This window comes from Trichechus manatus, unplaced genomic scaffold, assembly GCF_000243295.1.
Source record: "Trichechus manatus latirostris isolate Lorelei unplaced genomic scaffold, TriManLat1.0 scaffold00048, whole genome shotgun sequence".
Classification (NCBI taxonomy): domain Eukaryota; kingdom Metazoa; phylum Chordata; class Mammalia; order Sirenia; family Trichechidae; genus Trichechus; species Trichechus manatus.
In genome coordinates, this window is record NW_004443984.1 from 14,666,474 (window position 1) to 14,692,436 (window position 25,963).

The 25,963-nt window shown below is 51.6% G+C and overlaps 1 protein-coding gene and 1 pseudogene across 3 annotated transcripts in view; one reads left to right on the forward strand and one right to left on the reverse strand.

Moving 5' to 3' along the window:
* KAZN (kazrin, periplakin interacting protein) overlaps positions 1 to 25,963 on the reverse strand; it is a 576,871-nt gene that overhangs the window by 60,105 nt on the left and 490,803 nt on the right. For all 3 annotated transcript variants that reach the window (XM_004377229.2, XM_012555770.1, XM_012555771.1), the window contains 4 exons: positions 15,884 to 16,020; positions 8,350 to 8,520; positions 5,250 to 5,439; positions 1,026 to 1,156 (listed from right to left, as the gene is read on the reverse strand). In XM_004377229.2, the coding sequence (XP_004377286.1) occupies positions 1,026 to 1,156; positions 5,250 to 5,439; positions 8,350 to 8,520; positions 15,884 to 16,020 (629 nt within the window). The remainder of the gene's footprint in view (positions 1 to 1,025; positions 1,157 to 5,249; positions 5,440 to 8,349; positions 8,521 to 15,883; positions 16,021 to 25,963) is intronic.
* LOC101359625 (deoxyuridine 5'-triphosphate nucleotidohydrolase, mitochondrial pseudogene) lies at positions 24,176 to 24,669 on the forward strand (annotated as a pseudogene).

Here is a 25,963-nt window from a genome sequence, read left to right on the forward strand (position 1 = left end):
AAAAAATATATATATATATATATATATGTCATTACTGGAAACCCTGGTGGTGTAGTGGTTAAGAGCTACAGCTGCTAACCGAAAAAAAAAGGTTGGCAGTTTGAATCCACCAGGCACTCCTTGGAAACTCAATGGGGCAGTTCTACTCTGTCCTATAGGGTCGCTATGAGTCGGAATCGACTTGAGGGCAACGGGTTGGGTTTGTTGGGTTATCTCATTACTAGGACACCCCCTGGTAGTTGCTTACTGGAACTGCAGGCATAATGCTATGAAGAAACAAAGCGTGTGTTACTTGGGCCCATGTCCACCCACCTTCTCCAACCTCTCCATGCTGTCCCCCACCTCTGTTCTAAATTAGTGGCCAGAGCACAAGAGGATGGGGTGGTCCTTAGCCCAGGCCAGGCTGTTCTTCTTGGTGCCAGGTCAACAGAGGGTTACCTGGAGCTATTTTCAGGCTCTTCCTGGCTTACTTGTGTGCACAACTGTTGCTGGGATGGAGGATGAGGAGGGCTGAAGGAGGGAATGTGACAAATGGTATCTTAGTTTTAGTTCCACCTCAAGGTTTGCAAACAGAATCCATCTACAGGCAATTAAGATAGTTCTGCTCCATTCCTGGATGAAGAACAGAGCTGGCCGTAAAGGGAAATGAGGTGATGCTGGTACAGTCCCTGAGCTCCTGAGAGTAGCATCTGGGAGGAGAAGCCCTCTGTCCTAGACATGGCCCACCAGAGGCAGAATCCCGGGCTGCACAGACCCTGTGGCCGACCCCGGCCTGCCATCCTCGGGGACACGGGGTCTCTGGATTTTCCTTGCCCTTCTGGACAGAGGGAGCAAATGGGCCTCATTCCTTTCTCTCCCCACATCCATCGCTTCTTGCAAAAGGAAAGAACAGAACAGGAAATGCATTCGCCAGAGTGCTCCCTGGGTGGGCGAGAGGAAACAGCGAGTACATCTTTACCCCTCCACCCTGCCCCCTGCAGACTCCGGGCAGGGCTCTGGGCCGGCCCTGCAGCTGCTGGCCTTACGTTGCAGAGGGAGTGTGTCCGGTGTCTCGGGGAGTTGATGTCGCTCGGTGTGGATGACCGGTCACCTTCGGCAGCAGATGCGTCGGAGATGACAGAGGGCTGCCGGGAGTGGCAGGGGCTCACCCTGACTGCTGGAAAGCACAGACAGCTGGTAAGTCAGGGCTGGAGGGAATGTCCTTGTCTTTACCTCACCGCCCTGCAAGTGATTCTGCCCAGTGCACCCATTCTCCAGATGGGAACATGGAAACATGGGGAAGGGAAGGGACTTGGCCCAGCTCTCTGCCCTTCTATTCCACAGCCCCATATGTCATCATAAAGCAGCTGCTGGGAAGATCCTCCCATATTCCTTGGATCCATCTTTGTCTACCTACAAGCCCTCCTAACCAGGGTGAAGGAGAAGGAGAAGATGCAGGAGTTTCCAGAAACCTCTACGACTCTGTTCACAATTGCTCCACTCACCTGGATGTTCTCTAGACCTGGTGCCATCTGAACCAACTGGCCAAGACCAGTTTCCCAAGTTAGAAGCCTAGAGGCTACCACCAACTCTTCTCTCTCCCTCACACCCACATTCAATCACTAGCAGTGCCCCCAAAACAGTGCCCCAAATCCGTCCACGTGTCTCCAATCCCAATGCCACTACCCGAGTCCAGGCCATCATCATTGCTCGCCTCAAAGATCATGGCAGCCTCCCAACTCTCGGCTCCCCTCTGGCCCTCTCCAATCCATTCTCACACTGCAACAAAAACAATAGCCATCTTAGCACTCTGGGGATAAAAGGGACACTCCTCATCTGGCCTCTGAGGCCATATGTGACACGGCCCTGATACCTCACCAGCCTCATCCCTTGTCACTGTGCTTGAGTCACACAGGCCTCTGGCAGTGCCTGACACACGCCACCTCTCTCCTCCTTGGCCCTTGGATGGCCCTGCTGCCCATCAGGCTCAATACCACAAGCGGGTGGCTTTAATGCACAGAAATTTATTTCCTCACAGTTTAGGAGGCTAGAAGTCTGCATACAGGGCACTAGCTCTAGAGAACAGCTGTCTCTGTCCACACTGTGGGGAAGATCCTTGCCTCAGCTTCTGTAACTGCAGTGTTCCTCCGTTCCTTGGCAATCTCCACGTGGCATCAGTCTCTCCCCTATTCCCGCTTGCTCGGCTCTGTGCCTGTATCTCAAAAGTGATTGGCTTCAGGCACCCTCTACGCTGACATGGCCTCATTAACATAACAAAGAAAACCCTATTCGCAAATAGGATTACATCCACAAGTACAGGGGTCAGGGTTTACAACACATTTTTGGTGGACACAATTAAGTCCATAACAAGGCCTCAGCCTGCTCAAAAGAGGCCGTCCTCAATCAAAGCTCTCCTCACTCTGGTTTTATTTTTTTCTGTCAAAGCTCCTGTTTTCTACCCATTTATCTCCCTGCGCTAATTACAATCTGTAATCATTCACTTTGTTCACGTGTTTACGTGTGTGTCTGCACACCTATGATGCCAGGTCCAAGAGGGCAGGCGTCCTAGGTGTCTTCTCCGTGTTGAAGCCCCGAGCTCACAGGGCCCACATGCAGTAGGTGCTGTATAATCAGTCACCGAATGAAAGGCCCAGTTCAGAAGCCAGAGCCTGGAGGCCCACCCAAGTCCCCCAGCAGACTGCGCAGTTCAGAAGCCAGAGGCTGGAGGCCCTCCCAAGTCCCCCAGCAGACTGCCCCCCCGGCTGCAGGCAGCATGTGAGCAGGTAAGCTCATATCCCTGAAAAAGACACCGGCCTCGCAGCCAACCAGTCTACGGCCTAACTGGGAAGGTGGGTGGCTGAAGGAGCACTCGCTTCAGAGTCAGGAACTTAGGTTCCAATCTAGATGAGTTCACTGATAGGCTGTGTGACCTTGGGCAACTTTCCTAACCCTTCTGAATCCATTCTGTTATTCATGAAATGGAGATGACAGTGGGGTACCAATCACACAGCTGTGAGGACTAAACAGGTGTGTATGAAGTACCTAGTACAGCACCCGGCAGTGGACGCATGGTAGGAGTTATGTGACAAATGTATTAGCAGAGATAATGAGGCAGGGTGTTAAGTACTCTGGTCCAGATGAGCACCTGGTTTTATGGGAACATAGAGGATACAGAAAATGGAGCTGGGGGGGGGAGCAAGGGAGGCTTCCTGGAGGAGGTGGTGTCTGATAAAAAGCATGGAGATGGGCTTATGGGAGACAGGTACTGGGGAGGAGGGTGGAAAAGCCCAGAGGGCAGATCTGTCAGTTTGTCCTGCCTGTCCTAACCAGGCCAGCTGTCCAAACCAGGGGCCCTGCAGGCTCAGACACAGGTGGCCAGGAGTCTGCCCCCATCATGTGATTCAAGCCCCAACTGCCTTCGAAGAGCATCTCTGCCCTCCTGCCACCCTGGAAGTGGACCAGGAGCCAGGAGAGCTGCATTCCTGGACTGCGGGACTCTGAAAAAGTCACATCTCTCTGGGCCTCAGTTTCCCTATCTGACAAGGGGGCTTTGTTACGAGCACTTCCACTAGCTCTGAGTCTAAGCCTTGAGGCCAGAACACCCCTCATCCTCACCCCTCTCACAGTGACGGGAGGGGCCCTGTCTTCATTCCGTGGGGAAGGGAGGGCTCAGGGTTGTATCCTGGTCTGCTCTAGGCCACGCGGAGATGGCTGCCTGTCCTCCAAAGATAAGCTGGCCTTGAAATACCACAGACAGGTACAGCGAGGGGCCAGGAGTCCCTGGGGGCTGACGACCACACCAGGTGGGAAAAAGGTCTAGGCAGGTACCTCATTCTCGGACCCCAGCTTGCACCATCCCAGCTCCAGCCTTGGTCTTTTCTCCCTGGATTGCTCTTCCTCCTAGCTCTATTCTCTACCTGCTCCTCAAGGCCTACTTCAAACACCACCACCTCCGAGAAGCCTTCTCTGCTCACTCCCCAGCTTGAATTTATCGTACTCTGTGTCACCCATGGACGATGAGGACGACGAGGACATGAGCAGCAGTTAACATTTACCTGGCACTTACCATGTGCTGGGTCCCGTACTTGAAATTTTACACATTTGATCTTCACAGTAACCCCATGAGGTAGTCAGAGGTCTCAGCAAACACACATTTAATGTACACGATGTGTTTAGAACCCAACTCCCATTTTACACATGAGGAAACCAAAGACCCTGGCCAAGGTCAAGCCATTAGAAAGCAGTAGGGCCAGGATTTGAATTCAGGAAGTATGAATTCAGAGCCTCTGCTCCCTGGCCCCCACCACTCAGCCACACTGCACCCTCAGCAGGCAAAGGCAGGACCCTACCAGCCGGTGGATCCTTGCGGGGCTGTGTCTGACTCATCTCCTTGGCAAGTGTAATGCAGACACCCCTAAAGACTTCCTGGCTCAAGGTTAGCTCTGCCCCCAGCCTCTAGAATGATTGAAAATGGAGGTGAGGAGGCCCAGCAGGGTAAGGGACCCTGGTCAGTTGGCTGATGCCAGCTGCCTGTCCCCCACCTGCACCTGTCACACAAAGGCAGCCACTCACAGCGGGAGCAGAAGATGGGCCAGGTCGGCTACAGATGTACAATGGGACAGCGAGGGGCTCAGGGCTTATAGCACGGGTGGTGGGGACAGATGCTGCTCAGAGGCTAGATCCCCCACCCCCGCCCATAATGTGAGAGCAAACACCTGGGACACTTAAGTCTTCCCCCCTCCCCATGCCCTGTGATTGGATGGAGCTGTCCATCAAGGAGCTCTGCTGCCTCCCCTGTAATAGAAGCCCATGTGACTCAGCCTGGCCAATCGGAGTACCCACTCCCTAGTCACACTGATTGGTCTGAATGTGGGCATGTGACCCAAGCAGGTCCAATCAGACTCTTTCTCTGGGATTTGATATGGACACAGGGGGAAAAAATAGTTTCTCTTCCTCAAGACTTTTAAGATCTAAGGCCTTTAAAAGCCTGGAACTGCTGGGCACTATTTTGCTGCTGAAGACTATTTTGCTGCCTTGTGGAAGAAGACAGACTAAGAAGAGGTCAAATAGAGGCAGGCAGAGAAGTGGAGAGAGAGAGAGAGAGAACCAGATATTGTTTGAACCTCAGGGTCTTGCTATGCCTGAGGTCCATCCCTTAGACTTTTCAGTTCCATGAACCAAAAGCCTGGAACAGATCAGGTAGCCTCCTAAAGAAGCCAAGTCTGAGCTTCCTACAAAGCAGCCTTGGGCTGGGCTGGGGCAGCACTCACCTTGCCGGTCGGCGGGGTGAGGGGCGTGTGAGTGGTAGAGCGTCTGCTGGCTCTGCCGGATGGCTGCAGTCAGTGGGAGGTCTGCCTGCACCACCCACTCCTGGTTGCCGTTGAGCACCGTCTCGCCTGGCATGGCGAGTGAATGCCGCTTGGGGACGTCCTTGGTCAGCGTAGCCAGGGACTGCTTGGCCTGAGGAGAAAGCCGGGAGACAGGAAAAAGAAGATGTGATCAAGAGACGTCTTGGCCTGCTGCTGTGCCATTGTCCACTGTCATTGTCTGAAAGCTCTGAGTCGCAACCTCTGTACCAGGGTATCCCTAGTGCTGCCAGCACTGGTGTCTGCTTCTCTGCCAACCAATAAGTCGAGCACCTGCACGTCAGGCCCTCACCTGAGAGCTCGCTCTGGGATCCCTCCTTAGTTCCTGCCAAGAGCAAAGTGAGACCAGTAATGCTGGAGAGAAAGGAGGTCCAAGAACACACTGGTCACCCACTCTTCGGGTTCTCTGAAGACTAGCCTTGATTCAAATGACATTGTAAGAAAATGGTTATGGCTTCCATTCCCTCAACTCCTCCCAAATTCAACCTGTGACCACCCCCACCCCCCGCCCGCCCCGCTTCACCAGTGTTCAACCCAAGAGAAACCATCTGTACTTTCTGAAGAACCAATATCAAGCTGAAGGGCCCCTCCATCCTCAACCCACCTGACCGGCTCCTCCTTAAATACAGGTTGGGGACAAGGCAGATCCCCCTCAACCTGGCCCTTAGGATCACACCATGAGAACACGTGGGACATGTGGAAGCCCAAGTCTGGAGCTGGGTTAGGGTAGGTAGCCACCCCTAGGACAGCCAGACAGCTCTTGCTCTGTTCCGTGTCTGATATCAGGCGACAAAGGGTTTGAGTTCATTCTGCCAGCAGGGGGTGCTAAGCAGACCATGCCAGACCGTTCTGGAGTCCTGGCTTCCCTATCTCTGTAGCTGCCTTGGTTTCTGCCCATTTCTAAGCCTGGTCCTCCACCTTCCCATTGCACCTGTGTGCTCCTTCCAATATATCCTCTTGTGCTATTAGCCAGAGCTGCTTTCTGTTGCTTGCAACCCAAGGACTCAAGGCACACCTCAGGGAGGGTGCTTCCCCTCTGGTCTGTCTGGGCCTGCTGACAATACCTGGAGAAGGCAGGCCCTCGAGGCCTCTAGGTTGTGAAATTCTGCAGGTGGTAGGGAATAGAAGGGGCTTGCAGTCAGGTGACACCCCAACAACACTGGAACTGTCACAGTGCTTGGCAAAGCCCCTTCTCTCTACCTAAGAGCGGACAATGGGTAGACACTGCCTGTGCTGATGTTACAACCCAGTCCATCATCCTGAGCTAAAAACACTCACTCTAAAGGGTCATACTAGCAGAGGGTCTGAGGGTGGTGCCTGCCAGGAGGAAGCAACGACCTGAGTTCAGTTGGCCAGAACCATAGCAGGTTGCCTCGGGGCACGGTGGGAGCAGACACAGAGGTGAGCTGGCTCCCAATCCTGAGAGATGTCGGAGCTCCTCAGGATGTTCCAGGCCAGTGCCCCAGGCAAGGAAGACACATGTGTCTGTCAGCAGGGCACTGGGGAGACCTGGGAGAAAAGGTCTCACCCTGCACCCACTTCCCTGTCTGCAACTTCAAGGTTTTCTCTCGGGGCTGCAGTTGGCAGCAGGGCTGCTGGCAGGAAGTTCCCATGAGGGGACCCTGCAGCTATCCTGGCCTGGGTAATGTCCCTCCTCAAGCTGGGCAGGGGCAGCTCTCACCACTAGGGGTCGGCATTGGACAAGGAGATACAGAAAGTAGCATGAGGCCATGCATCACTGACCTGCCCTGGGTGGCCTGGTCCTGAAGCAAGTAACCCTAGAAAACCATTGCACCATCATACCGGGCTAAGCATTTCCCATGTGTTATGTTATACCTATGGGGTATATACTTCTGGAGTTAGTGAAACTGAAGCTCAGAGAGGTAAAGGGTTCTGCCCAAGGTCACACAGTAAGGAAGTCATAGGGGGCTGAATTTGAATCCAGAACCCACTCCATCGCCACACTGTTAGCCAGCACTGTGCTCTGCAGGAGGACGACTATCTCCCCTCACCCCTTGCTGTCCCTCCCTGGCCACCCTCACTATTCACCTTGAAGCCTTCAAAGGTCCTTCTCACCAAGCTCCCTGGATCCACCCAGCCACCTTATGAGGAAGTCAGGGGGGCATGAAGGGGCTCTTCCTCTCCTCCCTAGCAGATAAAGGGCACTGATGCCCAGAGAAGTTCAGTAAGTGGCCCAAAGTCACACAGGGAGGATGCAGAACAGAACTCCAGGACCCTGGACTGCAGTTCTCCCACCAGCCTGGATGGCCACCTGTGTCCCCACACACAAGCTTTGCAACCTTTGCTCAAAGTGATTGGAAGCGTTTGTGGTTTTGTTTTGGGTAATTTTTCCTTGATTACCCCAGAAAGGCATCTTCACTACAGATTAATTTGAAAATCAACTCAAATGAAGGAAATAAGTCACTTGTAATCCTACCACCCAGAGATAACCACTGTTAATATTCTGGAACCCCTGGGTGATGCAAACGGCTAAGTGCTCGACTATTAGCTGGAAGGTTGGTGATTCGAACCCACCCAGAGGTGCCTCGGAAGACAGGCCTGGAGATCTGCTTCTGAAAGGTCACAGCCTTGAAAACCCTATGGAGCACTTCTACTCTGCACACATGGGGTCGCCATGAGTCAGAATTGACTTGACAGCAACAAACAATCACAACAAATATTTTGGTGCACTTCCTCCCAAACGTTTTCTTCCTTTTTTAACAGTAGAGCGGAGACTGTAGATGCCAGAATGGTCTCCGAGTGATCCCACACTCCCTAGGTCCAGGCAGGTGAATGAGCAGCTATTCTGCTCTGCGGGTTGATGGGGCCCGTATGGGGGGAGGGAAGGGATAGGGTGTCACAAACCTGCCCTGCCCCTGCCCCTCCTCATATCTGTTCCACCCTGGGACTCTTGGGGGGAACAATGTCAACACGCCACCAACAGGGACGGTGGGTCACTTCTAGCAGGTGCCGAGGCCTCCCTGAGTCGGGGAGGGGCTCTCACCATGGCCAGCTCGGCCTCCAGCTCCTTCATCCGGTTGTCCTTCAGGTCCAGCTGGGAGCGCAGCGCCGTGGCATGGTCCGTGGCCTCTTTGGCTTGGCGCCGCAGCTCCCACTTCTCCCGCTCCAGCAGGTCCTTCTCCTTGGCCAGGGCTTTGACGGCATCCTCACTCTCCTGCGGGTGTGGGAGAGCACCATGGTGTTGCAATGAGAGGCAGGGGCCTCCTTGTGGCCGAAGGGTATTTCACAGGTGCTCGACCTCAGGCCCAGCGAAAGAAGAGGGAGCCCCCCGCACGCCCCTGCACGGGGTTAGGAGCTCCAGCTCTGGAGTGAGAAAGCCCTGGGTTCAAATCTTGGCTCTGCCACAAAAGAACTGGGAGACTAGAATAGAGACAAGCCATTAGGAGCTGCTCAGTCACTATTTTCTCAATGAACAGACGAATGAATGAATGAATAGACGAATGAATGCCTTGGGTAAGTCGTTTTACTCCTCAAGTGTCAGTTGTTCCATATGTAAAATGGAGGTCCTACCACCTGCCTCACGTAACTGTTGTAAAGACAAAATGACTTCAGGCAAGGGACCTCCTTAGCAGCCAAAGTTAACGATGCAAGTGAAAGAAGTCTGACACGAAAGCACAAACGTGGTCCCACTTGTATGAAATATCCAGAACAGGCACATGCTTAGAGACAGGAAGTAGGTCAGAGGTTGCCATGAGCTGGTGGCGGGTGGGGTGGTGGTGGAATGGGGAGTCATTGCTTAATGGGTACAGAGTATCTGTTCGGGGTGATGAAAACCTTTTGCAAACAGATAGTGGTGATGGCTGCACAATATGGCTAATGTAATTAACGCCACTGAACTGTACACTTAAGAAAGGCTGAAATGGCAGATTTTATGTCATACATATTTTTACTACAATAAAATTAAACAAAAAACCCAGCATGTGATCCTCAGTGAAATAACTTAGATGAAATAGAACAAATATTGTATGACCCTGCTTATACGCAGTATCTGGAATAGGCAAACGCATAGAGGCAAAAGAGGATTAGAGATTACTAGGGGCTGGGGGAAGGAGGCAGGTGGGGAGTTAGAAATAAGATTTCACTTAAGGTAATTTATTGTTAATTAAAAGATCACCTCTGATCTATTTATAAAATAATCAAGTCGTTTTTAAAAGTCAGAGTGCATGCCTGGCTACCACCACTGACTGCTCTGACAGGGATCACAACAGAAGGTCCTGGACAGAGCTGGAGAAAAATATAGAATAAAATTCTAACTCACAAAAAAAAGACCATACTTACTGGCCTGACAGAGACTGGAGAAACCCCAAGAGTATGGCCCCCGGACACCCTTTTAGCTCAGTAATGAAGTCACTCCCGAGCTTCACCCTTCAGCCAAAGATCAGACAGCCCCATAAAACAAAATGAGACTAATGGGGCACGACAGTCCAGGGACAAGGACTAGAAGGCAGGAGGGGACAGGAAAGCTGGCAATAGGGAACCTAACCAAGGTTAAGAGAGAGTATTGACATGTCATGGGGTTGTTAACCAATGTCATAAAACAGTATGTGTACTAACTGTTTAATGAGAAACTATTTGTTCTGTAAACCTTCGTCTAAAATACAATAAAAAAAATTAAAAAAAAAAGTTAGGGTGCAATAGTTGTTTCTTTGTTTTATTCTGTTATTTGGGAAAATGAGTATATCATGAGAAAATAAGGACTGCAGCAAGGAGGTACCTGTTCCCCTGGTCGCATTGGCCACTGCCGGGTTCTTCACTGCCGCATGGCCGGGGAACGGGCTGCGCCTGGTGTGTGGCCGAATGCAGCACAGCCCCTGCCAGGCACCTAGCCCCAGCCTGCCTCTGGTTGGGCCTCCTGCATGGACTGTTTTCTCCTTGGCTGCCCAGGGAAGGGCCAAGCCCCCAGCTGTGCCAGTCCCCCTGAGCAAAGCCAGCAGGCAAGGCACAGATGGCTGAATTGGGGTGTAACCTCCGATAAGAGATTTCAGAATAGCAGGTGTCCCTCCTGAGAGGATGGGTCCCAGGGGTGGGCCCTGCGCACCCATCACCCACTGTCTTTGCATTCTCTGAATCAAAAGGCAAACTCAAGGTCTCCAAGTGGCCTGGGATTGAGGAGAGAAGCCGCATCTGGCCTCCTCTACCACCCCGCCCCTGTTTCAGACAGTGAGTGGCAAGAAGGCCAGGGAGAATCTGGCTCCTCCTCTGGGGCTGTCATAGAGCTGTGACTTGGTTCCAGAGAGAGAACCTGAGTCAAATCTTGGCTTTGCAATGGTGAGCTGCAAGTCATCTCTGTGCCTCAGTTTCCTTATCTGTAACACGGCGATAATATCACATGTACCTCAGGGTGTTACTGTGAGGGCTGAAGGAGAGAATCCACATGGACAGCTCAGCACAGTGCCTGGTGCCCTGCAGACCGCTGCTCAAGTGTCTTCTCCAAGGCTTCCCCTGGCCACCACCCAAGAGAGCGCCTGGTCCCTCTCCAGCTGTTTTCTTATTGGTACTGATGCCGGCCATCCCACCAGTATTTATGGGTGCCATCAGCAGTGCACACAGAGACAAAAATGCCTGCCCTCATGGAGGTTACACTTAAACACCATACTACTTGCTCCATGAAAGCAGGAACTTTTTAAATTCATCGGTGTTGATGCGGGGCTCAGAACGGCAGCCTGGCTAATAGTAGCTAATCAACACTGTTGAATAAATGAATGAACACATCGTGGCTGTTATGACACTAGTGAGGCAATGGTGGTTCAGTGGTAGAATTCTTGCCTTCCACGTGGGAGACCCTGGGTTCGATTTCTAGCCAATGACTCTCATGAGCAGACACCACCCATCTGTCAGCGGAGGCTTGCGTGTTGCTATGATGCTGAACAAGTTTCAGTGGAGCTTCTGACTAAAACAGACTGGCAGAAAGGCCTGGTGATCTACGAAAATCAGCCAATGAAAACCCTATGGATCACAACGGTCCAATCTGCAACCAATCATGGGGATGGCACAGGACCAGGCAGTGTTTTATTCCATTGTTCCCCATAGGGTTGCCGGAAGTTGGAGGCTGGCTTGATGACGGCTAACAATAGCAGCGGTGACTCTGCCTACAAACACCACTGTTATGACTGTTCTCACGGCTCAGATGAGGGGAGAAGACACGTATTCTGCCGCCACCAACGTGCAGGTCCTCACTGTGGCTCAGAGGATGGGGGCGGGGGCAACTCGGGTCACCTGGATCTAGAGTCAGGCCACCTGTGTGTGAGTTTCTGCTCAGTCCACTGCAAGTCGAGGGACACCAGCTTCTCACCAATACCACGTGTCAGGATGACAGAAGAAACGGGTAATACAATATCCAAAGCAACAGATAAATCACAGAGTGATAATTTCAGGTTCCGGAGGCCAGAATCTCAGGGCAGAGGGTGCTCTACCTCTGGTTATGACTCCTCCTCCCATCTCTTTGGAGTTGTGCTCAGGTGGGGACAGTGCCACAGATGACAGGCGCCGGCTCCCTGGGTCACACATCGGCACTGTGCAGTCTGGAGAAACACCCAGGAGAGCTCCGCCCCCAGGGGCAGGGGCCACGTCCTGGGCACCACCCCCAGATCAGGGCCTCAGCAGTGGGCCAGGGCCATGGAAGGGGCCCAGGAAATGCAGTTTATGGAACTGAACACCTGGAGTAACAGCTGCCCCAGCAGGTGTACAAGAGGCTGCTGACCAAACATCCCTGAATTAGGAGGATGATCCCAGGGCCTATGTTTCTTTGTGGTCACTGATTCCATTGGTCACAAGCCACCTGAGGGTTTGAGGCTAGGCAGAAAGGCCCTCAAGGTGCTCTTGAACTGGGTGCAGACTCAGACATCCCCACCCATGGAAGTACTCCCTGGCAGTGGGAGAGCAGGATTGAGCAGCAACCGTCACAGAATTCTCAAGTATGTTGCTGAGGGTCTTAGGTGCATTATTATATGTAAACCTTACAACCACCATGAGGCAAGCACTATGATTAGCTTCATTTTACAGATGAGCAAACTGAGGCCCAGAGAGGTAAAATAACTTCCCAGCCCCACAGGGAGTAAATGGCAGAGGTCTCAATCTCTGTTGGTGACTGAAGCAGGAAAAGAACAGAAAGGAGACCCGCCTAGGGTGTCTGGAGCTTGATGGGGGCGGGTGGTCAGAACCTATGAGGGTAGGGCTTGGCCAGAATGTGTAAGGCCTTGGATGCCATGCCAGGGAGCTGAAGTCCTCTGGCCTGCTGGAACTCAGGGTCAGTGTCCTTTTTCTGGGCAGGGCGGACATGAGGGTGGAAGGTTGGGAGGGGGTGCAGTGAGGAGGGGCTGCACGGGACAGAGGCCTGGCTGGGGAGGGGATGGCAGGCAGGATGAAGGTGGCCTGCTACAAAAGTGACTTCACCACCCAAGGTCACCCCGTGTCCAGCCCTCAGCCCCCAGCCTGGACGCCGGCCCGCTATGAGAACTTCTCCAGCTGGATTCATGGAGAGTCCCCAAACCCCCCTCCAAACTGCGCTCGTGTGACATGGCACAGCTTTCTGGGATGTTGCGATTCTGTGCACTTTCTGGGTAGGCCAAGACCCCTGGTTTCTCAGCAGCCTTTGGGCCTGTGCTGCCTGCCCCACTGTCCCCCAGAAGCTCAGGGACCTGGGAACCTGCTGCCTGCTCCAGGTGAGGTATGCAGGGGTCCCCGCGATGAGCTGGTTGGGCCGTGGCAGGCTGGAGGCTGGGGCTGAGAAGGGTAGGTAAACTGAGGGTCCTATTAGTCCTGTCCACAGGGACATTTATCTTGTGCAAGATCTTGGAAAAGGAGGAATAAAACCAGGATTTGTGGCTTCAGTTTCTCCAGACTAGCTGAGTATGTGGCCTTGGGTCAATCACTCAACCTTTCAGGGCCTCAGTCTTCCCATCTGTAAAATGAGGTTGGGCCTGACAATGACTAAAGATCGTGACCACGTTGTTCTTCTGCTGATGTGCTGGGACTATAGGAGTCACCCTCTCCACTTAATATCAGGTTTAAGACAGTAATTTTTTTAAAAAATGAGTGTTTTCCAAATTTCACTGAAGGGTATCATAAAATTATTCAATAATGGTGACACTTGGTACTCAGCTGGTCACCACCCATGGCTGCCCACGGCTCCAAGGCTTCTGCTTATTCAGCAGCTTCCACGGCACCACCACTGCTGGCTGGACTTGGGGGTGCCTACAACTTAAAAAATGGTATGGTGCTCTCATGGGAATTTTACTCCCCCGTATGCACACAGTTATAAAAACATTATGTGATGCCCCATTAAAAGACACCGAGAAGCATTTGCCACTAAACCCCAGGTTGGCCACAATGCTGCTGAAGTACATGCACTGCACCCGTGGCTCATGGGGACCAGCAGGACGTTGTTTCTGTGGTCTACCATGGGCTGCCCTGTAAACAGGAGGGGATAAGAATCACTCATTTGTTCCCCTAAATATTAACTCAGCATGTACAACAGTACCAAACACTGCCTGGTTCTGCACCATCCTCACAATCATTGCTGTGTTTGAGCCCATTGTTGCAGCCACTGTGTCAGTCCATCTCATGGAGGGTCTTCCTCTCTTTCGCTGACCCTCTTCTTTACCAAGCATGATGTCCTTCTTAGTGATTGGCCCCTTCTGATGACGTGTCCAAATTAAGAGAGTCACTTATAAGAAGCATTCTGGCTGTAGTTCCTCCAAGACTGATTCGTTTGTTCTTGCACTCCACAGTATATTCAATACTCTTTGCCAATACCACAAATCGAACGATGAGGCGATTGAAAAGTACCATGGCTGGTCCCTGTTGGTGGCCAATGGTGATGGCGGTGAGGGAGACCTCCCATAAGTCCCAGGCCCCAGGCCCATGAGCCCCTAATCAAATCAGGCAACTGAAAAGGCAGGCTCAGTGTAGTCCTGAGATGTTCCAGCAGCAGAGTCCCCATCTTCCTCTCTGATTCCACAGGTCGCCCACTGACTGCAATCCACACTGTATTCAGCCAATGAAAGGCGCAGGGTGGCCCACTTCAAAGGGACCCAGCTCCTCTGGTGTGGAAGACTGAAGGCAGCAGCTGGAGCAGGCAGGGTGGGGAGCCAGGGCTGGCACCTGGGGCTGACACCGGGGCAGCTCACAGCCCCAGACCACTGTCCAAGACTGAGGGGTATGGCCCTGAAACCTCTCCCAGGACTGTGTCATCACGGATAGGAGGTGATCTGCATGCCTGGGGAGTGGCAGGGAGGGTCACTGTGAAGATCACCGGTGGGTGTTTGAAGAATTTACATTCAAATGTGGCCCCTGATGCGCTGGCCTCTCACCATCCGTGAACGGACTTGTGAATGGACTCACTCAACCGACCAGCCGTCCTTCTGACTGTTCAAAGAACTGCTCAAACCTCACGTCGCAACGAAGGTGCAAGCTGAATGATCTTCCTGCCTCTATTTCCTTCCCCTTGTACTCGTGAACCTTGGTCACAGCCCTTGTCACACGGTGTCATATACCTAACTGTGGTTTTCAACAGTTTTTCTGCCCTGCACACTGGAGAGTTACAAATCTTCATGCAGACGCAGTGGCTCACTGAGGCCTGCTCAGTCAGAAGACTGACTCTTTTTTCTTTACGTTTCAGTACCCTCTTTGGCATGTACATGCCATATCTATAAGCTAGATATTTGCTGAGTCAAATTCCTCTGTGATCTGACCCATGAACTGCTACTCATTCCACAGAGCCCATCTCCTATGTCACCTCCTCTATGAAGCCCTCCCAGACTCCCTCCTTGCAGATAGAATTTCCTGCTGCCTCACCAGTGATCCCTAGTTTTCCCTTCACACTTTTATTGAAGAGTAAGAGTCCCGGTTGACATTTGCTGAGGGCTGATTACATGCCAGGCACGGAGTGCGGAGCTCTCTCACCATCCCATACAGTCACCACTGCAGCTCTGCTGGGTCTGTGCCATGATCAGTGTTGTGCAGATGAGGAAACTGAGGCTCTGAGAGGTTAAGTGAGATGCCCAAAGGCATACACATGGGGAACCGAGATCTGAACCCAGGCCAGACTGATTCCAGAGCCCAGACCACTACCCGTTACACCACCCTGCCCAGGCCTACTGGACCAGGAGACACAGAGCTCCCAAGCAGGGGCCGTGACAGTTTCATGTTGGTGTCCAGGCCCAGACTGGACACATCAGAGGCCTCACCAAGTAAGCACTAAGGTGACATGAGCACCTCATCTGCGTTTTGGGATTTGGGAGGACAGATCCTGTGTTGGGCTGAGAAGGCAGCAAGTCTCCGGAGGGGAGGGGAGGAGAGGGGAGGATAGGAGGCGGGAGGAAAGGATAAGGGTAGGGAAGGGTGAGTAGGATGAGTAGGAAGGGGAGGAAAAGGGTAGGAGCAGGTCAGGGCAGGAGAGGGGAAGGGAGGAGATGGGGGACAGAGGTAGGGAGGGGAAGAAAAGGGGTAGGGGAAGGGAGGAAAGGGGGTGGGGCAGGGGAGGAGGGGAGAGGGCGGGCAGGGCCAGGCTGGCCGACCTTGCGGTGTTGCTCGTAGTTGCGGATGAAGTCGCGGAGTTGCTCCTCGCGGCTCTCCAGCGTGGCGTACAGCTGCTGCATCTGGCTCACCAGGTCCGTCTTCTCACCCTTTAAGCGCTTTCGGTCGGCTTTCATGGCTGGGGACAGACGATTGAGTTAGTTCCTGAGACCCTGGCGGCCTCCTCCAGAGGCCCCAAGGCTGAGTCAACAGCGATAAAACAGGGGTTCAGAAAGAGGAGACGGCTCTCCCAAGCTCCCATGTTGCTTAGAAGCCGTCCCGGGATCTGAACCCGAGCCCACCAGTTGGCTGTTCCTACTCTCACCTCTTATCTGATCCAATCAGAGGAGCTGATCCTTGTCTAGACGTTTGTCCCAGCCCTCAACTGGCTGGGTTCCCAGCGGGAAAGAGCTGGAGGCCAGGAGAGCGCTTGACCCCCACTGCCCAGGAAGCTGATAGGGACCCCAATTCCCTGCTGAGACTTCAAACCCCATGGCCCACTCTGAGCCCCTTAGAACAACTCAGCGCAGCCCAACTGTCCATCATCTGCCTCATTTTCCCAGTGGGGGAAGGTGCTTGCTTCCTAACACGTGGTGAGATATGACACCAAAAGTACGCGCAAAAAAAGAAGAAATTAGTGAAACAGACGTCAACAATATTAAAAACTTTTTTGTGTTTCAAAGGACACTATCCAGAAAGTGAAAAGATAATGTACAGAATGGGAGAAAATACTTACAAAGCATATCTGATAAAGGACTTGCATCTAGAATATACAAAGAACTCGTGCAACTCAATAATAACATATAAATAACTCAATTAAAAATTGGGCAAAGGTTCTGGAGAGATTTATCCAAGGAAGGTATACGAATACCCAATAAGCACATGAAAAGATGCTCAACTTCATTAGCCATTAAAAGCTGTTGTCGTCAAGTCGATTCCGACTCAGACAAAGCAGACCTGCCCCATAGGGTTTCCAAGGCTGTAATTCTTTATGGAAGCCACATCTGTCTTCTGAGGAGCACCTGGTGGGTTCGAACCGCCACCTTTTTGGTTAGCAGCCAAGCGCTTAACCACTGTGCCACCAGGGCTCCTTCCTCATTAGCCATTAGGGAAATGTAAATCAAAACCACAATGAGATACCACTTTATACCCATTATAATGGCTAGAATAAAAAACTTCAGATAATAACAAGTGTTGGCGAGAATGTGGAGAAACAGAACCCTCATGCACTGCTTTTGGGGCCTTAAAACGGTGCAGCCGCTTTGGAAAACCATTGGACAGTGTCTCGAATGGTGAAATACAGAGTTACCATATACCTCAACAATTCCACTCCTAGGCAGATACTCAAGAGAAATGAAAACATACATCCACACAAAAATTTGTACAGAAACGTTTATGGCAGCAATATTCATAACAGCCAAAAGGTGGAAACAACCCAAATGTCCATCAACAGATGAATGAATACATAAAATGTGGTATCTCCACACAGTGGAATATTATTTGGCCATAAAAAGGAATGAAGAGCTGATACGCGCTATGACATGGATAAGCTTTGAAAACATTATGCTGAGTGAAAGAAGCCAGACACAAAAGACCATATATTGCATGTTTCCACTTACATGAAATGTCTGGAAAAGGCAAATCCATAGAGACAAAAAGTGAACTAGTGATTGCCAAAGGCGGGGGGAGGGGGGACGTGGAGTGACTGCTAAAGGGTGCAGGGTTTCTTTCTGGGGTGACAGACTGTTCTACAATTGACAGTGATCATCATCCTACTTATCTGTGAAAGTACCAAAAGTCATCGAATTACTGTACACTTTAAATGGGTGAATTGTATGGTGAGTGAATTATACCTGACAAAGCTGTTAAAAGGAGCCCTGGTGGCACAATGGCTAAGTGGCTGGTTGCTAACCCAAAAAAGTTGGCAGTTCAAACCCACCCAGCAGCTCCAAGGGAGAAAGACCTGGCGATCTGCTCCTGTAACGATTACAGCCAAGAAAACCCTATGGAGCAGTTCTCTGTCACACGGAGTCGCTATGAGTTGAAATCAACTCAACGACACCTAACAGTACCACCAACAACGCTGTTAAAAAACAAACACCCGGTGCCATCCTCCTCCTCCCCCAGAGGCTCTTGGCCAGGCTGAGCGCCTCTCACTCCCACCAGACGCCCCTCCTCACAGCACAGGCTCCTTGGTTCCACAGTGAAGCCCCCAATACCCATGGCTAGCAGCAGGGGAGGCTACAGCTGAACTCTCCCGCCTAGTCCTGGCTGCTCAAGCCTGCACACTCAGCCTGCGGTGGAGTCTCAGCTGTCCAGCTCTGTGTAAGGACAAGATGTCCTTCTGGTCCTGCAGGGGATCCTCCTTCATCCTCCTGCCCTCTGCCCCTGCCCTCAGGGAAGAACAGGGTGGGAGGCAGGGCAGCTGGAGACAGAGAGGCAGTGCGGGGGCCAAGCCACAAAGAGCCCGGGGAGACCCACCCTGTGGGGGCCTGGGTCCTGGGCAGCCCTGTAAATTCCAGCTTTGAGTTTCCCAGCTCCTGCTGCCGGATCTGCCCACTATTTGTCCAGCTTGGCTGAACAGCAGCTTAGGTCACCAGGGCTGGAATTCCAGGCCTGCTGGGCCGGAACCTTAAAGGGCGGGACAGCAGGGCCCTGGGGAGAGGACTCCACCTCTTCTCTCTACTGTCAGGCAGGAGGTGGCCCCCAGGCCCCAGGTGGTGGAGGCCAAAGCTGGGCTAGCTAGGTGCAGGCCCTGCCCCTAACATGGCACAGTCACATTACCGTGAACTTCCCTTTAAGAAAACCTAACATCTCAAGATGTAACTTGGTCAGGAGGAATTTTACAGAAGAACCAGCCCAGCTCTGCCACTAGTGAGTCAGAAACCTCTGTCTGCACGTTCCTGCTGATCCTTGGGCACTCCTATGAGGGAGGTGGGGTGGGTGGCTGTTTTTATCACTCCCATTTTACTGCCAGCGGCTAGAACAGTGGGCTCGAACACACCGACTAGTGAGGACCGCACAGGACCGGGCAACATTTTGTTCCCTTATACGAAGGAAGGGTCGCTACGAGTCAGAACTGACTCAACGACACCTAACAACACATTTTAAAGAGGCAGAAATTAAGACGCAGCAAAGTTACACAATCAGTGAATGTTTAGAGTGTCTGCTGCAGGCCCAAGGGCAAAGGGCAAGAGTCACTGTCAGTTTACTGGGGCTATTTTCTATAAAGAAAACAGTGGCTTTCCCAGCAGACTGCTATGTACAGCTCAGTGGCCAGGATGGCGACATGCCCACCCCTAGCTGCAAGGAGGCTGGTAAACTGAGCATTGGGCTGTGCACATTGCCCCAAGTCTCAGGTTGGTTTCAAATGGGGGTGGGGGGGGATTGATAACTGCCGGGCAGCACCATCAAGGCGGGTGGTTCCCAGGGGGGCACTGGCCCTAACCTTTGCTGGCAAGCAAAGTTCCGACTGAGGCTTCCCGGGGGGGGGGGGGGGGCGGGATTCAGGCAGGCAGCCTTCCTGCCGCAGGGGAGAGAAGCTGTTGCCAGGTAGTACTGCCCTCTCACTCTGCCACCCCCGGGAGTCACTCCTCTGCCCTTTGCTGGAAAATGAATCCCCTTGGGCTCTGGTTTGTCTTTTTCATTAGCCCCATCTGGGTGAGAAGCAAACCCCACCTTCGCTCCTAGAAACTGGAGGTTCCCGAAAGGCAGCCCCCATCCCTATCTTGGCTCTCCTGGGTCTTTTCTCCCTTTGCAAAAGGCCTTTGGGAGGCGGTGCATGGGCCATGCAGCAGTCTTGCTACTCCAGCCTTGCACGACCTGAGCATGCTCCAGAGAAGCTGCACGTGCTAATGCTTCGGAGGGTGTGTGCAAGCTTCTCTGTGTGATGTGTGATGGCCACCTGGGTAGGGGGGGCAGGGAGCTATGCCTCCCCAGTCTGACTGGGGGCTCCCTGAGAGCAAGAGCCAGGCCTCTGCCTTCAGACTGGTAGCTCTTCTCTAAGAGGAAGGACAGAGTTTTCCCCCAAACCATTTGAGGAAGCACCTACTGTGTGCCAGGCTCCATGCTTGCTGCTGAGAGGGAACAGGGAGGAACGAGACATGGTGCCTACATTTTGGGTGGTTGACGATCTGACAGAGGAGACAAAGCCACACATATGTGTGTTCACACCGCATCTACCCACCTGCCTCCTTACCAAGAAAACCCCAATTGTGTTTGGGGGTGCAATGTGCCCAGTTAAAACACTGTATTTCCCAAGCTCCTTTGCAGCTAGAGGGTGGCATGTGTTAGTTCTGGTCAACTATGATGTACACCGAAATCCACTGGGAATGTACTGGGAAATCCACTGTTTTCTTTATAGAAAAAGGTCACAGAAAGCTGGCAATGACTCTTTATCATTGCCCTTCCATTTTCTTCCTCCTGGAAACATGGATATGATGGCAGAGGCACAGCAGCCATCTTGTGAGCACAGGACAGAAGACACAAGCTAAGACTGGGTAGCAGAAAGATAGGAGGGGCCTGGATCCTGGCTGGCACCTACCCATGCCAGGAATCCTTATTACAGTAGAAAAATAAACCCCATAGTTATTTAAACCAGCGTTTGTGAGGTTTCGTGTTACTTGCAGCAGAACACATTCCTAGCACATATCAGCTCTTCATTCCTTTTTATGGCCAAATAATATTCCACTGTGTGGAGATACCACATTTTATGTATTCATTCATCCGTTGATGGACATTTGGGTTGTTTCCACCCTTTGGCTGTTATGAATATTGCTGCCATAAACGTTTCTGTACAAATTTTTGTGTGGATATATGTTTTCGTTTCTCTTGGGTATCTGCCTAGGAGTGGAATTGTTGAGATATATGGTAACTCAGTATTTCACCATTCGAGACACTGTCCGATGGTTTCCCAAAGCAGCTGCACCGTTTTAAGGCAGGCTGTGAGAAGTGCTATCTCTCCCACCACAAAAGGCTTCCCTTCCTGGTTCCTTCAAATGTGTTCTCCTAGAGTATTTAAGAATTTGCTCTATGTCACAGGTAATGCCTTTATTCAGGCAACAGTCACTGAGGATCCTTGTTCTGTCCACCTCTGGACTGGACCGCACCAGGCTGAAGCCTGAAAAAACAGGAAGGTGAATTTGTGGGAATGAATGCCAAGTGATGAGCAATTAAAAACCAAGATAAAGCATCTCTGGAACCACCATGCAATCAAAGAAGTTGATACTCAGTTTGTACACAGCTTTTCAGAAGCACATACAACCACAGCCAAGAACACGGACTGGGTCTATCAATCTGGGCCACGTGAAACCTGCTCAAGAAAACTCACACAGAAGGGCAAGAGCTGGGAGCACCTGGGGAGTCCTGCACTGGCTTGGGATCAGAAAGTGAGTGTGTGTTTGCCTCTCTGGGTCTGAATGTTCCCAAGCATCTAGGTGCTGGGCCTCCCCCATCAGACTGGAAGCTCCATGAAGGTGGGTGATGGTACTCTAACTCTTTTCATAAATAAGAAGGTCAGCACAAACGTTGTTGTTAATTACCAACAAGTTGGCTCAGACTCATGGCAACCCCATGTACAACAGAACGAAACGTTGCCCGGTCCTGCACCATGCCCATGATCTTCGGAATGTTTGAATCCATTGTTGTGGCCACTGTGTATTCTGAGTGCCCTCCAACCTAGGGGCTCATCTTCAGCACTATATTGGACAATATTCTTTTTTGATCCACAGTGCTTTCATTGGCTGATTTTTGGTAGTAGGTTGCCAGACCTCTCTTCCTAGTCTGTCTTGGAATGGAAGTTCTACTAAAACCTGTACACCATGGATGACCCTGCTGGTATCTGAAACACTGCAGGCATACCTTCCAGCATCACAGCAACATGCAAGCGTCCACAGTACAACACACTGGCAGACGGGTGGCGGTAGCACAAACACAGACTCTCCCTAAAAAGAATTTAACGTGTGATGGGCTGATGGTCTGGGAGGCCTGACTTCCCTGTGAGCAGCCTCCTGACTCAGCCTGCACCTCCCCAGTACTACCTCCTGCCCATTCTTCTTCCCAGTCACTTGGCTTCATCCAGGCGTGTCCCATTCCAGCAGCCAAGCCGCTGGAACCACTGTCATGGTGATGGATGATGTCACGCTTGGCCGGGCCTCACAGGATCATGGAATGAGACCAACCCAGCTCCTGGGAATGTGGCGACTCCACGGGTAGGCAGGAGTGGGGAGGCTATGTGGGGAGGGATTTATTTTTCTAACTCAGAGGAAGCAAGATGCATGCATGAGACAGAGGGTGTAACCAGGGTACCAGCCCACACATCTCTGGGCTTCTAAGGCTGACTTTCCACAATGGACGTCTTCCTTCTTGACTTAGGATACCTGAGACCTGTGTCCCACCATCCTTTAGCACCTAATCTAGATGCTGCATCAGACCTACATTTGACTTCTGCAAATGAAACTCCTGGCAGTTGGTGACCAAGGAGAAGAAAGGTATCTGCAGTTACCCCTCTGCTCCCAGCCTGGGCAAACCAGACCTTCACCTCCACTGCCCAGGGGCAGGGAAGCAACCACTGACATGCAACAGAATAAGTTGATTTTTGGCTTTTGAGCTGCTGGGGGCTGAGGGCCTGGGAAATGTAAGGGGTTTTAGAGGGCAATGTTGAGCACAAGGGTTTTCTCCTTGCCCACTGAGGCAGTGCACGCAGCCAGAACCGCGCCTGGAAGTGAGGGAGCCTCAGATTCCCCCCAGCACAATGAGCGTGCTGGACTCACCAAGCTTCCTTCAGCCCTCTGAGATTCTAGGAGACTTCACGTGGACAACCTGCTGCCCCACTGTGAAGGTCTGCAAGGCCATCAGCAGACACCCCCATGAACACATACACGGCCTTGGCCAAGGCCACACCGCAGGGCAGGCTGGGCCCTAGTCTAGGGTCAGAGGACCTGAGTTCCCACCCTGGTTCTGAGACTTTGGGCAAGTCACTTCACCTCTTTGAGCCTCAGTTTCCAAGATATTAAAATGATTCCCATGTAGTGACACTTAGGGTGCCCCAGGCACTGCTCTAAGTCCCTGACAGGTTTTAGCCTTTTAATTCTAATGACCATCTTATGAGGCAGGAACTATCGTTCTATGTTACGGAAAAGGAAATGGGCGCCCAGAAGGATTAAGGACCTTGGCCAAGTGGGGAGCGGCAGAGCCCACCTGGCCCCAGCACCCACCCTCCTAACCCTGCTGCCCAGCTGCCTCCAAAATTGCTAACCCCAAACCAACTCCGCAGTAGGCACCGGCCCTTGTCCACCCAGAGGGACTGTGTGGGTGTTTTATGCACCTGTGCCCTGAGGTTCAGGGGGTTACCTCACTCCCCTAAAACCACGCAGCTCCTGGACTTAAAGCCGGATGTCTGACCCTGAACTCCACACTCCTCCCATCAGCTCTGTTGTGAAAGCACACGGTAAACGTACAGACTGCATTAATCTGCAAGACCAGTGGATGATCCGGAAGTCCATACCAGACACTCCTGCCACAGATGCTGTTCTGCAGCACCTCACATTCCTAAGAGGGTTTTTCTGAGTTAAACGGGGTTTGACATTCTGGTGTGTACCCCATTACTGCTCCATGGCTGCCGGAATGAGGGAGGGTGTGTTTGGGAGGCAGAGAGTCAGCAGCTCTTAGGCAATCCTTCACAGCTACCCCTTCTCCATTTGCAGACTCCTCAGTCAGCCCAAGATAGTGTCTCTCCACACACGGTCAGATTTCCCACAAGTCTGAGCTCAAAACACTTCGAGCCCATTCCTCTATGTTCTAAGGCCAAGAGGCCTCATAAACATTTCCAGCCTGGGTGGACCCCTGAAAAACAGAGCTCAGTGACAGGCCGGGGGTAGAGGGCGGGCAGAGTCATCAGCCTGTATATGACAATCCCAGCTGCTGCCAGCAGGGGGCCCCCTTTCTATGCCACTGAACATTCCTGATGAGTGGATGCTTCAGGATTTTGGGAAATGAGAAGTGGGAGGGCAGGCAGGAGCAAGAGGGCCTGGCAAACCACTCTGCAGGGCTTTTGAGCTTCTAAAGGAACACTCACTGTAATATGATGCTCTCAGAGTTCTCCCAGCTCAACTTCTCTTCATAAATGGGGAAACTGAGGCCCAGAGAGGGAAAGAGAATGTCCAACTTGGATCAACAAGCAACACCCATGGAAGCAGCAGTCAAGAAATCAAACAACAGAGCATTGCGTGTCCCCTACCGCTACTTTCATCCTGCCCTCCCATTCCCTCCTTGCCCTGGTCTCTCTCTGCACTACCATGCCCTGCTCCAAAGAGACATCCACCATCTCTCTCAGCAAGCGGGCCCAGCCTGCGGAGGACGGCAGCCCACGGATCTGCTTTGCCCGGCTCTCAGAGCACACTATGGCCCCGACCTGGGGGTCCGTGCGGGTGGCGGGCTATGACCTGTACGGTGCCTATGATTACACGTTCCACCCATGGAGAAAACCCTCGTGAAAATGGACATTCAGATGGCCCTTCCTTCTGGGTGTTATGGAAGAGAGGCTCCACGTTCTGGTTTGGCTGTAAAACACTTCATAGATGTAGGAGATGGTGTCATAGATGAAGATTATACAGCAAATGTTGCTGCTGTGCTGTTTAATTTTGGCAAAGAAAAGTTTGAAGTCAAAAAGGGTGATCGAATTGCACAGCTTATTTGTGAACGAATTTTTTATCCAGAAATAGAGGAAGTCCAAGTTTTAGATGACACCAAAAGGGGTTCAGGAGGTTTTGGTTCCACTGGAAAGAATTAAAACTTATGCCAAGAATAGAAAATGTACCTTTTTTTCCTTAAAACAAAGAATTTTCACTTTAAAAAAAAAAAAAGAAAGAAATCAAACAACATATTGCATTGGGAAATCTGTTGCAAAAGACCTCTTTCACGTTTTAAAAAGCAAAGATATCACTTTGATGACTAGTGTGCCTGACCCAAGACATGGCCTTTTCAATAGCCTCATATGGATGTGAAAGCTAGACAATAAAAAAGGAAGAACAAAGAATTGATGCATTTTAACTGTGATGTTGGTGAAGAACACTGCATAATAAACCATGGACTTCCAGAAGAACAATAGGTCAGTTATTAGAAGAAATACAACCAGAGTGGACACGTCATCAGGAAAGACCAATTGCTAGAAAAGGACATCATGTTTGGTAAACTAAAGGGCCAATGAAAACAAGGGAAACGCTCAATGAGTTGGATTGACACAATAGCTGCCAACAGTGGACTCAAACATACCAATGATTATGAAGGTGGCACCGGACCAGGCAATATTTGTTCTGTTATACTTAAGGTGGCCATGAACTGGAGTTGACTTCACAGTAACTAACAATAACAATGTCACAATGTGACTCAGTCCAGGTCTCCTGATTCTTAGTTCAACACAGCTGGGTTAAAAGCTGGTTTTGGAGTCTGGCTGTCTAAACTGAAGTAAGCCTCAGTTTCCTCATCTGTAGAATGGGAATGATAGTAAAAAAAATTTTTTTTTTTTTTTTTTCCTGAGTGAACTGTCTACCACATACTCTGAGTGTCCTGTGGGGAGGGAACCTCAGCTTTGGAGTCAGGGAACCCTGATTCCAGTCCTGCCTCCACCCCATACTTCGACATCGTATGCAAGTCTGTTAGCTACCATTTCCTCAGCTGTAAAACTGAGGTATAATCTCTACCTTGCAAGACAGTGTGTGGTACCACCCAACCCAGGGCTTGGACGAACACAGCAGGTGCTCATTAAATGTTAGCTTCTCTTCCTCTTTCTCTCATCCTAATGCCTACAGCTCCCAGGCCTGAGCTCTGGCCCAGCAACCACAGGCTGACTTAACTGATAGGCTGGTTTCTGAGACAAGAGGAAAAGAGCTCAGGGCAGAGACACCGGGCAGGGAGAAAGAAGGGCACAGTGGGGGCAGGAAGTTTCAGTTCCACAGATTTATGGTCCCAGGACTGTCTGAAAGACGAGTCAGGTGAGTTCAGAACAGGTTTGAGCTCAACCAACCTACTTACAAAAGTTAGGCAGGCTCTGGCCCCATCAGGTGGCACTGAGACGTGGCAGAAAA